Source organism: Myotis nattereri (assembly GCF_964212035.1).
Source record: "Myotis nattereri genome assembly, chromosome: 2".
Lineage (NCBI taxonomy): Eukaryota > Metazoa > Chordata > Mammalia > Chiroptera > Vespertilionidae > Myotis > Myotis nattereri.
This window is the reverse complement of record NC_138076.1, coordinates 122,265,048-122,278,371: the sequence shown is the minus strand read 5'-3', so window position 1 is coordinate 122,278,371 and position 13,324 is coordinate 122,265,048. Positions and strand designations below refer to the sequence as shown.

Genomic DNA, 13,324 nt, shown 5'->3' with positions numbered 1-13,324 from the left:
GGTTCCAGATGGTGGCTCTGCTGTTTGCTGTATGGTCTTGGGAAGTTGTTTAATGTCTGTTTGCCTCAGTTTTCTCTTGGAAACTGGAATGACATAGAGCACCTAGTTAATACAGTCATTTGGTAATCGAGTGAGGTGTTTACAAAGTGCTTGGCTCAAAGACGTGAGGTGCAGGTACAACTGATTTGCCCATTTTAAAATTGTCTTTTTATTGACTTGATGTACTCTATGCTACTGTCATTGGGATACTTGGCTTTCTCCTGAAATTGCTATTCCCCAGTTACCACAGGGAGTTCAAGACTTCTTTGCAGTTCCTGTTGTTATTAAAATATAGGTCACTGAGGACTATATTCAGAGTATTGCATTCAAAAGTTACTTGAAATATTTTTTTCTGTATGATTATATTGTCAATTGATATAATTTAGACTTGCTCGTCTTAAATTTTATGGTTTTTCTTTTACTTAATTGAAGAGCTTGATTATATAAAGATTTACATAATTAAAAACTTACTAGTAAAACCATGTAAAGTTTTACTCAGAGGATTTTTGCTCCCAAGCTGATCCTCTTAACCTTATTCGCACTCACCCTCTGTAGATAACCGTTTTCATTAACTTCTGGTTTGTCCTTCCTGTTTTTCTTATTGTGAAAATAAGCAAATCTCTGTTTATGGTGTATTCTTATTTCCCTTTCTGTTTTACACAGTCGTTAGCACATTCTATTCAGTGCTCTTGGCCTTGCTTTTTTCATTTATCCTCATCAGTTCACAGATATGTTCCTTTTTTTATGGTTTTATATATTGTGTGCATGTAATATAGTTTATTCAATCAGTCCTCTATGGATGGATGTTGGACTGCTTGTAATTATTTTGCTACTGGTTTTCTTCTTAACTTTTAAATTTGAAAGGATTGTAGATTCACTGGCAGTTGCACAAATAGTACATAAAGCATCTATTAAAACCAGGGAATTTCCTTGCCAGTATGGCTCAGTGGTTGAGCATTGGGCCATGCAGCAAGAGGTCACTGGTTCAATTCTCGGCCAGTGCACATGCCTGGATTGCAGGCTTGATCCCCATTGAGGGGGTTTGAGGGTGTGTGCAGGAGGCAGACAATCAATGTTTCTCTCTGATCAATGTTTTTATCTCTCCCCCTCTCCTTTCCACTCTCTCTAAAATCAATACAAACATATTTAAAAAACACACAAAAAACAGCAAATTGATGTTGACACGCCGTTGTAAGACATAGACTTTATTCAATTTTAAAGAATTTATTAAAATTGATTTCAGAGGGGAAGGGAAAAGGATAGAGAGAGAGAGAAACATCAATGATGGGAGAGGATCATTGATTGGCTGCCTCCTGCACACCCCCTAAATGGGATCAAGCCTGCAACCCGGACATGTGTCCTTGACCAGAATCAAATCCAGGACCCACCGCAGACCGATGCTCTATCCACTGAGCCAAACTGACTAGGGCAGGACGTGTTTCTTCTGGTCAGTGTAACATCAGTGTTCTTTTGAGTTGGTTGTGGATTTTTCACCTGCTACTCTTCATATTTTTCAATTATATATCATGGTCTGTGTGGTTGCATCATTGTCAGATTGATGACTGTAGATTGACAAGTAGCAGTGGTATTTAGTACCCATAATTAACCAAAGGTGAGACACTTTTCCATTGTGTTTCAAGTGAAACCACGTATAATGATATTTTTCAAATAGATTTACATACACTTTACTCTGGAATCTGTGAATACAGTGACAGTTATTTTTTTTTTTTTTATCACCAAGTTCTTTTTCTACTGAAGAATGGGAGGTGGAGGGTAGGAGAACTCAGAGGTATGTTGAATCACTGAAGTGAATAGAGTGGATATATTTTGAGAGCCACTGTTGAACCTGAAGGAAGGGGGTTGGAATTGAGGAGATTTCTATCACCTAGACGAAGGGAAAATATGGGGCTGGAGGATTTAATACCGCGTATACTTGATAGGAGAGAGGAGAGAATGAAACCTCTGGTGCCAGACCCACATATAATCTGCCTCTTGGCAAAAGAGGTCCTACTGTCAGAACTCTTGTCCTAAAACTTTGTAAAAGCCAGGTTCAAGAATATCTTTCTGTTCTCTGGGACACAGATGAATGGGCATCTCCTTTCATTATCTCCTTCCTCCAGCTTATGGATCCTTGGCTCAATTCCCAGAAGGATAACGAGCGGGAACGGGCCATGTGGTGTGCTGCACGTATTCTGGAGTTTACAGCAAAAATGGAGGACTTCAATGTGAGTGGGAGGCGGCCGGGGAGTCTGAATTCTCATACCCTGTCTGGTTGCCCTTATCCCTACCTTCATCATATATATTACCTAGCCTCAGTCACTCATTCTCCGTCGCCCATGCTATTTTCTCTTGTGGATCCCATCCTGTTCTCTCCTTTTCCCCTTCTGTCATCTTCTACTTGGTGTTTTTCTCCATCCATCAGTTTTATTTCATCCCACTTGGTTCAGTCTGATGTTATTTGTCTGAACAAGCAATGACTAAACACTCGCCTTGTGCCAGGCGCTGTGGTAGGTGCTATAGCGAATACACAGATGACCAAGATAGTTTCTGACTTCATGAACCTTACAGTCCACTGGGGAGAGAGGCATGCATAGAACAATCTTAAAGAGAAGGTGATAATGAATAAACTGAATATAGTGGGACTAAAAGATCAAAACAAACAATTACAAGTTGAGGGGGCAAGGAAAGCCTCATAGAGAAGAAGGCATTAAACCTGACTTGACATATGAGTGGAGTGTCAAGGGGCAAAGAAGGGGGATAGAGTAAGGTAATTATAAAACGATGACCTCTGATGTCCTTTATGGCCACAACTCATCTATCCAATTCCATTCCCATTAACCTCACATAGTCTCACCTTTTATGTCTCTGGCTTATGCATTTCCTCCTCTGAGTTCTTCCTGTGATAGCTCAGCCTAAGGGAATGGCTGGGATAACTTGTGACTTCCAGCTTCCTTCCCCAGATGGCAATTGAATTCACCCGGCTGGGGCGCCTGGTAAAGCTGCTGGCCATGCGCTGCCAGGACCCAGTGGACAGCATCTGCTTCCTGTCTTCCAAGGCTGCGTATAACCTCTACTGTATCCTCTTGAAGAAAAAGCGTATGAGGAGCCTGTTCTTCCCCCTCCCCCTCCAACCACACACTTAGGCCTGGCCATCCCCACACACTCATCCCAAGACAGTGAGGGCCAAGAAGCTGCTTGAGTACCTCATTTCCATTGAGGAACCTACCCCCAAACATCTACAGATAATCTCTTGGGAAAAAATACCTACATAGGAAATACTTCTTTGGAATTAGTTTCTCCTTTTTTGGCTCAGCCCCATCCTTTTACCCAATTCTATCTCTGCTCTGAGGCAGGCAAGATAGTTTGTTTGTCTTTTACCTCAGCTCCCACCATTTCTTATCTTAATGCCCATTCCTCTACTCCCAGCCCCAAAGGACATACATAGCCCCAAGCTGACTGAGTTCAGTAGGAGCTTTGGGCTAGAAGGTGGGAAAGGGGGAGTTTAACATGCCTTCTGAGTGTCTGAGAGGTGGGGTCGGGTGTCTCTGTTTCAGAGATGAAGAAGAAAATACAAGGCTTGTGGATAGAAGAGGGCATGAATGAAGTCTATAGTGCCAACTTGTTCTATAACAACACCTTTAAAATTGCCGAGGTGAGGGAGCAGGACCAGAGACAAAGTGAGGGAAGCCTGGGCGTCTCATTTACACGCTGTAATAGACTCCTGGGGTGGGACTCCTATCCTGTCTCTCTTCCCATTCTGTTACTGGATGTGAACTTTTCCTTTGGGGGAAATTTTCCTATCACATGCTACTATTTGTCCCCCCTTGAGCATCAATGGTCCTGATCCTTGTCTTCCCCTGTCCCCCCAGAAGCATTTGCTTCATGCTAATGCTGCTTTGTGAGCAATGTGTAGACTCAGAGATGTCACTGAGGATCTTAGCCCCAGCCCTCCTCTCCTGGGGTTCTGCTCTGCACCCCCTGACCTCTGAGCCCCACATTGCACTTGAGTCCAGTGTTTCCTCCCTTCCATCCCCAGGACTCTGTCCCCAGGAAAGGGTCTTCTAGGAGTTAGGCAGACAGCACAAGCCTAGGACAGAAGCACAGAAGCTCCCAAGAGAAGCCCTCCCTCACCAGGAGGAATGGCACAGGCTGTCTCGGGCAGGGGGAGCCCTGCATCCAGACTCATCGCACCATGTGATCCCACCCTGTTGCAGGCCTTTGCAGAGTACTTCACCCAGAGGCAGCTCACCAACCTGGTGCTGACATCCATGGAGGAGCTGACGGGCAGCAGGGCTAACGTGTCTCTGGCTGCAGCCCAGTTGATGAGCGCTGTCATGAAAAAGCGGGGCTCAGATTTGATAAAGGTAGTGTGGTGCTGGGTGGGAGCTCTGGCCTGAATGTCAGGAGCACTGGCTCATGTCCTGGCTCTGTTACCAAGCAGCCAAAGGGCTGTAGCCAAGTCCCTCTCCTCTACTGGCTTTAATTCATTCACTTCTAAAATGTAGGCTTGCACTACATTTCCTCTGTGGTCCCACTGAGCTCCGACATTTGTAATCCTGAGCTTGTAACTGCAGTGCCTCCTATCTGGGCGGCCGATTCCTCAGTAATGACAGCCATGTGCAGGGGTGTAGGCATTGTTGGGGGACTCTCCCCAACCCCCTGGGGTGTCAGGAGCTGAGACCTCAGTGAAGGAGTAAGGCTGTGGATTGGAAACAAGGAAGTTCACAGAATGACTGACCTATGTATAAATGTTCTTTTAAGCTAGCATAAATATGGGAAGGCCCAGCATTTAGAAATCTATTTCTCACTTCACTAAGAAAAAAAAACTTCAAAATCGGGTCATATAGGGCAAGTCTCTGAGTGGCCACCATCCTCTTTATACGTGTCACGGGGGCTGTCCATCCCCTCTCTCTCTGCATCCCCAGACATCCGTTGCCTCCACTCATTTATGTGACTGGCGTGGCCTAGGTACCAGAAATGGGCGGGCACCATGACAGTCCTTGAGATATTACAATGAAAAGGACTTCCCAGAGGTCCATAGTTTAGAGCTCTGAGCACCAGATGAGAACCCTGTGGTCTTTCCACATCCAGTGCCACTGTCCCTGCAGTTTTAGGGCTGGAAGTTGACCTTAGCTGGGAGGGAAAGGCCTGAGTGCCTCCAGGGCTTTGGCTTTCTTTCTGGAGGGTCTTCTGTCTCCTGAGCAACCTCAGACCACCTCTCTGGACATTGGGGCTCTGGACAGGCATTTGCTCTAGTGGGCCTTGGCCCGAGCTCCCTTTTTGGGCCCTGCTGCTCTGGCCTTTGGCACCCCGCAACTCTTCCTTGAGAAGATTGTCAGGGACAGGATTGCAACTATGCCTCTTGAGTTTGAGGACTCAGTAGAGAGGGAGGAGGAAGGAAGGAAGTAAAGAAGGACTGACGGGTGTTCTGGCTCTCCCCTGCAGGTGGAGGAAATTGTGGCGGGCATCCTGGAAAGGCTCAAATTGCAGCTGGAGCCCAACACAAAGGCGGAGACCCTTCGGGCCCTGTGCTTGCTGGCAGGCAACAGCACCCACAGCGTTGTGCCCCTGCTGCTCAACAGGCCCCTCCCTTGGGATAGGTACCTCTCCCACACCCAGGAGCACACTCCATCCCAGTAAACCCTCCCCTGCTCCAACCCAAGCCCATGTTAAAATCACTGCACAACGATGCATTCTTCTTGATGCCAATCAAACTTCATATTCTTTGGCCAAGTCCTCTTGCGCCTCACTCCCTCTAGAACCTGAGAACTGGCCTTTCATAGGCTCAAGACCAGATTGGTACTAGAATATGATTACCAGGGCCCATGACATAGCTGTCCCTGGCTCCTGCAGAACCATTCTGGCCGTGTGGAAGGTGTTTGGCACCGAGCGAGAGACCACAATCAACGTCCTGCAGCTGCTGATAGGCATCCTGGAAAACCACTCCACAGAGGGCATGATGGAGCAAGCCCTGCAGCCCGTGGAGGTCAGCATGGGGAGGGCGGGCGGGGGGCGGAGGACTTATGTCTGGGACTTGCGTGCAGAGGCGAAGATTAAAGGGCACCTGTCAGGTGCGAGCAGTTGTTAGGGAGCAGTGAAGAGGAGACTGTTAACACTGGACTCATGAATACTGCACATACGTTTAGTACTTTAACTTTGTACATCCAAGAACTGCATGATGTAGAAAGTGCAGGAATCAATCCCATTTCATAGACAAGGAAACTGATGTTCAGTGTTAATCAGCTTTTTCTGTCTCCTGAGTTTGTGTCTGGCGCCCATATTTCTGGGGCCTGGCCAGGGGCATGCGGTGCTGGGGCAGAGGATGAAGTTTTGTTGTCTGAAATTGGGTAGCCCAATATATTTTCTGCTGAAAAATTAGAGTTGGTTCCCTTTTTGTTTTTAATGTTTGGCAATAAAGAGAGAGCAGATTACATGTGTGTGGCCCCTCAATTCCCCAGGATTGAGCTGTGGGCATTCAGTCTTTGAGTGCTTCTTAGAAACCTCAGTCAGAGTGCACTGTGACCTATGGGCAGTGACAGGGAGGGGCAGTGTGTGGGATTGTGGGACCATTTCTGTCTTTACCAGACCTAGTCAATTCTGCTTCCTCCTTTCCACGTGTCCTCCCCAGGCGGCGTGTGCCTTGTGTGAGATGCTATCCGGGACTCTGTGCCGGGAGGCCATCCTGGAACTCTACCCCCGGCTATTGCTGGCTGTGCTATGTCATCTCTTCTGGGTGATTGAGCAAAATGTCCTCCAGAAGGTGGTGGTCTACAGGAAGGATGGGGGCTTAGGCAAGACCTTTGACTCCAGTAGGTAAGCCTAACCCTGGTGTGATGGAGAAATGAGACTAGTCAACTCCAGAGGGCCCTGGACAACTGGATGCCAATCCCCTAGGGAAGCTGAAGAAGAGACTGACAGCAGCACAGAGCTGGAATGTCGGTGTGGGTGCCCCAACATCACGTGCTGGAATGTTCCCACGTGTTTTCAAGTTTCTCGTTACCCTTTTCCTTGCATGCACTCCTCTGCTTCACCCAGCGGTTCAGGTCTCTGTTCATGACTCGGCCCATGAAAGATTCAATACTCTCCATGCAGCTGTGGCCATTCGAATCTGGATCACCTCTGGCTTAGCTTTGTCACTAACTGCGCCATCTCATGGAAGTTACTGCTGCAGTTTAGGGTGTTGAACTCCTAAGTAAGCGGTTGTCAGACCTTTTTAAAAAACCTCAGGGTATTCTATTCAAGTGAAATCTTACAGTAAAAAAATAAAGAAGACCAGTAACCAGAGACATTCTGGTTAGATGGGTGTGGAGGTGAAGGGGTATCCTAACCCTGCTACACCGTGGAGAGCTGAATTTGAAAGCTGTGGCACTAGCACGTCTCTATAGGCTCTTTTACAAGACAAGGTTGAAGGGGTGAGCAGACACAATTGGAGATGGGTTTCAGAGAGCCATGGGTTTTCATCAGCTGGAAAGCAGGATCCAGCTATGCACCAGATCCAGATTAGAGAACTGTCTCCTGGCTTGCCAGGACAAGGATGCAAACTAGGGCATAACACCTTGTTCATCCCTCTGTTCCTTTCTTTTCACAAACCTTGTGACGACGGGCCTTCAGTTGTGCCCTGGAGGTGGTGAAGCTTGTGTTGTTCGCAGCCGCATATGATGGAGTGGTGGTTTATGCAGATGAGCATAAGTGCTGGGATCATCTGTCCTCCTCTAAATTTTACTACAGAGGCATCATGGACCTGACAAGGTGCGACCATTTCCCCAGCATGCCCTATACCACTCTAGCCCCCAATCCCAATTTTCCAGGATCCAGCACTCAAATACAGCAGACTATAACCCTCCCTTGCTCATCTCCCAGACCTCAGCCTTCACATTATCCTGTTCTGTGCATACTGTTCCCTTGTCACCTCCCCTCCACCACTGCCCACTCCCCACCCAGCAACTCTTGGCTTCCTCTGCCCCACCCCAGTGGCATTGTGAAGAACTGTGAAGCAGTCATGCTGCACCGACTTCTGAACCTTGTCAAGACCTTCCTTGACAGCGGAGATAATCATCGGAAGATCTTGTCCAGGACCGTCTATGCACAGGTGAAAGCCTGGAGGGAGGACCACAGCCCTAGCCATTCATTTCCTGTAGCTGAGGAACATTTAACAGAAATGTTAAATAACTTGCCCCAGAAAGTGGAAAGAATAGAGAGTGGGGTTTGCTTCCCTGCCACTTCAGAGCCTAAAGAGGCAGGGGAAGCCTGGGGAGAAGATCAGCAGCATTAGTTTTCCCAGAATGATTTTAGGATCCCAGGATCTGGCCCAAAATGCTAAGGTTATCAGCGCCATCCACCATTGCCGTAGACCAGTGATGGCGAACCTTTTGAGATCAGAGTGTCAGCATTTTGAAAAACACTAACTTAACTCTGGTGCCAGGTCACATAAAGAATTTTTTTCATATTTGCAACCGTAGTAAAACAAATATTTATATTTCTGATATTTATTTTATATACTTAAATGCCATTTAACAAAGAAAAAATCAACCAAAAAAATGAGTTTGCGTGTCACCTGTAACAGGCGTGTCATAGGTTCGCCATCACTGCCTTAGACTCTAGCCCATGCGCACAGATCTACTATTGCTCTCTACTGGTAACAGTTATTACCTGAGTATGGGGCCTGAGGGGAGCTAGGGAAGCACCAGGTACCCATCCATGGTTATAGTAACCTTGTTTCCACAGCTCCTCTGGCATCGATCAGTGGCTCAGACTCTGGGACAAGACTTTGTGGGCAATCTAATCAAGTGGACCAAGGAGCCCAACCTCATCATGAAAGAAATTGGACTCTGTGGAATCAGTAACCTGGCACTGCATGAAAGTCAAGTAAAAGTGGGGGGCCCAATGGGAATCAAATGTTAGTCTCTGAACCACTTAATTTGTTTCCCTTGGGGTCTCTTAATTACTCAGAGCTTAGTAAATTTCCCAACCCCTCATCCTAGGGCAGTACAACATCCAGTTTATAGACTTACATAGCCTGGCCATCTGGCCTCCCAAACACCCTGAGCACCAGCCTTCCACTTCCTCTGCACATCCAGCCCCTAGATTCCCTACGTCTGTTTCTTTTAGGCACCACTTGTTTTCTCAAAACCCTATCCCTAAAGTGTTGCATGATGCCCAGGTGGAAAGTGATCTCTGCCTTCTTTCAAACAGTCAGAATCTGTGAAGAGCCTGTTTCCAACCTTGGGAGACTTCCTGAAGAGTGAGGCACGAGTGACAGTTCAGGCAGTAAAGGCCCTACGGAACATCGTCGTAAATGGGCATGGAGAAGAGGTCAAGGCGATGTTCTGCAGCATCTCCAAGCATCTGCGTCCACTCATCAATGATGTATGGGCCCAAGTCCCTAGGATTAGTTGGAAACAGTATGGGCTGGGGCTGAAGGTGAACCCTGGAAGCTGAATTTAGGGTCCTGGGGCAGAGCTATGGGACTTGGTGGAAGGCTAAAATCACTGAGGGGCAGAAAAAGGGAGACTTGGCTACTTGAAGCAGTGCATTAGACAGGTGCAAAATTCATTCCCTATACATACAGATGTAGCACTCATCCACTTACTCTCTTACCACAAATTTCCTGAAGGAGCCACTGAAGGGGAAAATGTGACATACTGATGTAAAATTGGTTCTGACTCCAACGATCTTCTCCTGCAAACTTAAAGAGTGGGGGAAGAACTCATAACTTCTACCCTCCTTCCAAACAGCACAGGGACCCTAGAATGCTGGGAGCCTTGTTACAATATCCGAAGGCTCAGAAATCTGAACTACCCAGTCCAGTAACAGCCCACTCCATGTCTCAGCCTCTTTACAGATCACAGCCATTTTGAGCTGAATTAACTTCACATCAGAGGTGTATGCTTACTTAGAGTATTCCTGTTCTGGCACCTATCAATTTTTAGTATTTGAACCTTGGATTTGAATTATTTTTGTATCAGCCTCATAATCTCGAAGAGCCTGGACACTCACTCCATGATTCATCTATTTTTCAGTTACTTTTAAAACCCAACATGTATATTTGACTTGACAAAGCCTAAAGATAATCTTTACCCTTCATCCAAACAATATAAGAATCTTAGAAGCTTGATTACACTGCCCCCGTTTTATTAATTAATATTGTCTAGTAGTTTAGTTTCACATTCTTTTAAAATCCCCAAATGTGGTCTTTAACATAATCACCACCATTGCTGTTATGTTATACAGTCAATACTCATTTAGATTTTCCCATATGTTGCTTACACATTTCTTCATTTCCCTTTCCTTCTTATAGCTCTCTCTTCCCTTCTAGATTCATTTTCTTCTTTTTTGTTTGTGGCTTTTTCAGTGAGGGTCTGTTAATAGCAAATGTTTTCAGTCTTGGTCAGAAAATGGCTTTATTTTGTCTCACATTTGTCTTTAGGTTTTAACAGTTTAGGATGTGTTGGCATGAATTTCTTTAGGTTTAGCCTGAATTTTTGGAAATCTCTATGTTTGTGTCTTTTACCATACTTTAAAAGATTGTAGCCATTGTTTCTCCAAAACATTTTCAGCACATTCGTGTTCCTCTCCTTTTAGAAATCTGATGACAGAAATGTTGGACCTTTGCTCTTGTCCCATCGGTCCCTAGATTCAGTTCATTTTCAATAATTTTTCTCCTTGTTGTCCAGATTGGAAAATTTTTATTGATCTCTCTTCAAGTTCACTGTGTCCTTCCTCTGACATCTCTGTTTTGCTAATTTGCATTTATCAGTTTAAATATTTCCCGTTTTTATCTTGTCTCCTTCTTTGCTGAGGCTTTTATTTCTGAATTGATTACAAGGTTATTCAGTGTTGTTTTTGGAGTATTTGGTATCATAACTCCTTGGAAGTTTATATCAGATAATTCCAACATTTGTTTCATCTTAACTGGTATCTGTTTCATCTTAACTGTTTCATCTCAATTGGCTTTTCCCATGTGAGTCAAGATTTTCCAGGCTCTTCATATACAGAGTGATTTTTTTTTAATCCTCACCTGAGGATAATTTTTTTATTGATTTTTTAATAAAAGAGAGTGGAAGGGGGAGAGAGGAGAGGAGAGGAGAGAGAGAGAGAGAGAGAGAGAGAGAGAGAGAGAGAGAGAGAGAGAGAGAGAAACATGAATATGAGAAAGACACGTAGATTGGTTGCCTCCTGCTCCTGCAGAGGACCGAACCTGTAATGGAGGTACATGCCCTTGACCAGGAATTGATCCTGTGACCCTTTGGTCCACAGGCTGATGCTCTAATCATTGAGAAAAACTGGCCAGAGTGATTTCTGATCGTATCTTTATAAATACTAAGTTATGTGACTCTGAGTCTCAATGAAATCCTATGGAGGATGTTTATAGTTTTACTTTAGAAGGCAACTGGCCTATTTAACTTCAGGCTGCAAGTTCTGACTAGCCTTCTGTGTGCACAGTGTGATTTCCATGTCAGTCTGAATTGCCAGCCATTGCCCCCTCGAATGTTCACTTTCCCTAGGTCCTCCCTCTCTGTGACCTCCCTGATTTTATAGTTCCCTGGGGCTCCCTTTTTCTCCTAGTTTGGCCATAAAGCTGAGGCTTTAGTTAGCCTGCAATGCTAGGGACTTCTGTGACTGTGCCTACATTTGGGCCAAGTGGCATGAAGGCAGAGAGAGGAAATAAAGAAATGGGGGTTTGGCCATCCTCTTGGGGCCTCAGCTCCTTCAAAAGGAAAGTAAGGTTTCCCTCCCTCAGAGTTTTGGCTCCTATAGGTTCCCACTGGTTTGTGTGGGGGCTGTGGCATGAGAGAATAGTAGGAGAAAAAGAACTGAGGGATTTCCCATCTCTTTGATCAGTGTGAGTTCCCTTTCTGACTCTTTGAGATTAACTAGATGACTTCTCTTGGAGCATTCTGTCAGCCTATGGTGTTTCCTTCCCAGTTTCTGGTTGCCTTCTGGGCAGGTTGGGGAGACCAATAGATAGGAAAATCCAGGCCCCTAGGTCATAGAAACCAGTGATATCCCTCTACCCCATGGGCGCTGGAGTGTCAGCAGCCTCTTTATCTTTGGCCCTGGGAATTTCTCTTTCTTGAAATTGTAATTATTTAAATATTTCTTAGTATATTTTCATTTGCATTTTAAGATGTCTATAATGGGAAGGTTGTCAGGTTATCTTCCATGTTGCTGGAATGGGAAGTCAAGATTTATGGCCTAACTGAGAAACAGTAAATGGCCATTATAATGGCAACCTAGAAAGTGAAAGGAACACTAACCCAGGCAAGGGCTGTGAAATTTGGGTTCTAGGTGCTCCTTTAACATTCACCTAGTCATCATACACATTTACTTGGTTAAAACTCTGTAGTTTAAGCTCCCAGTCAAGATGGCAGCAGCAGTAAACACTGTACTCCCCTTCTCCCATGACCACATTACAACTAAACTTCAGAGCAACCAACATTGATACCTGCCTGAACTCTAGCTGAATAAAAGCCCTATAGCTAAGGATACACAGAAGAAGCCACATCAAGGCTAGTAGGAGGGGCAGAGGCCTGGAATGAGCTGGTCCCACACCTACATGTACTGGTTAAAGATTGGGAGAGATATCTCAGCTGTGAAGTCTCCCAGTGTGGAGTAGGAGTCCCAGCCCCACACCAGGCCCTCCAGCCCAGGGTTCCAGTGCTGGCAAGAGAAGTCCCTAACTTCTGACTAGGGAAACTAGTAGACATGGTGGCTTAGTGAGGCATGGGGTTAGGGGGTTGGTGGGTGGAGTGGGCGAGGCTCCTGGAATCCCAAGCATTGCTCTTAAAGGGCCTTTGCATGGAATTACTCGCTGATGGATTCACTTACTCTGATCTCCAGCCCTGGGGCAGTACCTCAAAAGATGCCAGAGGTAGAACTGACTTATCTGGCTTCAGGGGAAAGGCTTGAAGGGCAGCTGTCTCCCAGAGGAAGTTCTGGCAGAGCTACTGTTCCTTTGCTAAGCCCTCTGCATGCATGTGTAGGCAAGCATCAGATCTCAGTCTCCATCAAAATGGCTAACACTGTTCCATACAAAGAGCTTGTCTTGGCATATGCCAACATTCCTAGAAATATCTCAAAGGTTCACAAACCCCCAAAAAGCAGCATCTGGCCCTGGCATGCCTTGTCCCGCTTCCCAAGCAGCTCCAAGCCTGGCACTAGCAGCATATGGCCTCAGTTTGCATCTTAGCCTCTCCCAGGCACCTCCAAGCCCACCACAAGCAGCACATATCTGCAGATCACTTTGTAGCTAATACCAGGTGGACCCAGGCAGGTCACAGGCAAC

General features: G+C 45.8%; 1 protein-coding gene across 1 annotated transcript in view; it reads left to right on the top strand.

Annotated features, from left to right (window-relative positions):
• Window positions 1-9,477, top strand: part of LOC308513837 (maestro heat-like repeat-containing protein family member 1) — a gene marked incomplete at both ends in the record, with an annotated part of 56,866 nt that extends 47,389 nt beyond the window's left edge. Inside the window, 11 exons of the mRNA XM_081083938.1 lie at window positions 2,160-2,264; window positions 3,000-3,135; window positions 3,594-3,691; window positions 4,254-4,403; window positions 5,485-5,639; window positions 5,893-6,025; window positions 6,668-6,852; window positions 7,651-7,788; window positions 7,900-8,128; window positions 8,764-8,904; window positions 9,232-9,477. Of these exons, the coding sequence (XP_080940064.1) occupies window positions 2,160-2,264; window positions 3,000-3,135; window positions 3,594-3,691; window positions 4,254-4,403; window positions 5,485-5,639; window positions 5,893-6,025; window positions 6,668-6,852; window positions 7,651-7,788; window positions 7,900-8,128; window positions 8,764-8,904; window positions 9,232-9,477 (1,716 nt within the window). The remainder of the gene's footprint in view (window positions 1-2,159; window positions 2,265-2,999; window positions 3,136-3,593; window positions 3,692-4,253; window positions 4,404-5,484; window positions 5,640-5,892; window positions 6,026-6,667; window positions 6,853-7,650; window positions 7,789-7,899; window positions 8,129-8,763; window positions 8,905-9,231) is intronic.
• Window positions 9,478-13,324: the final 3,847 nt, after the last annotated feature.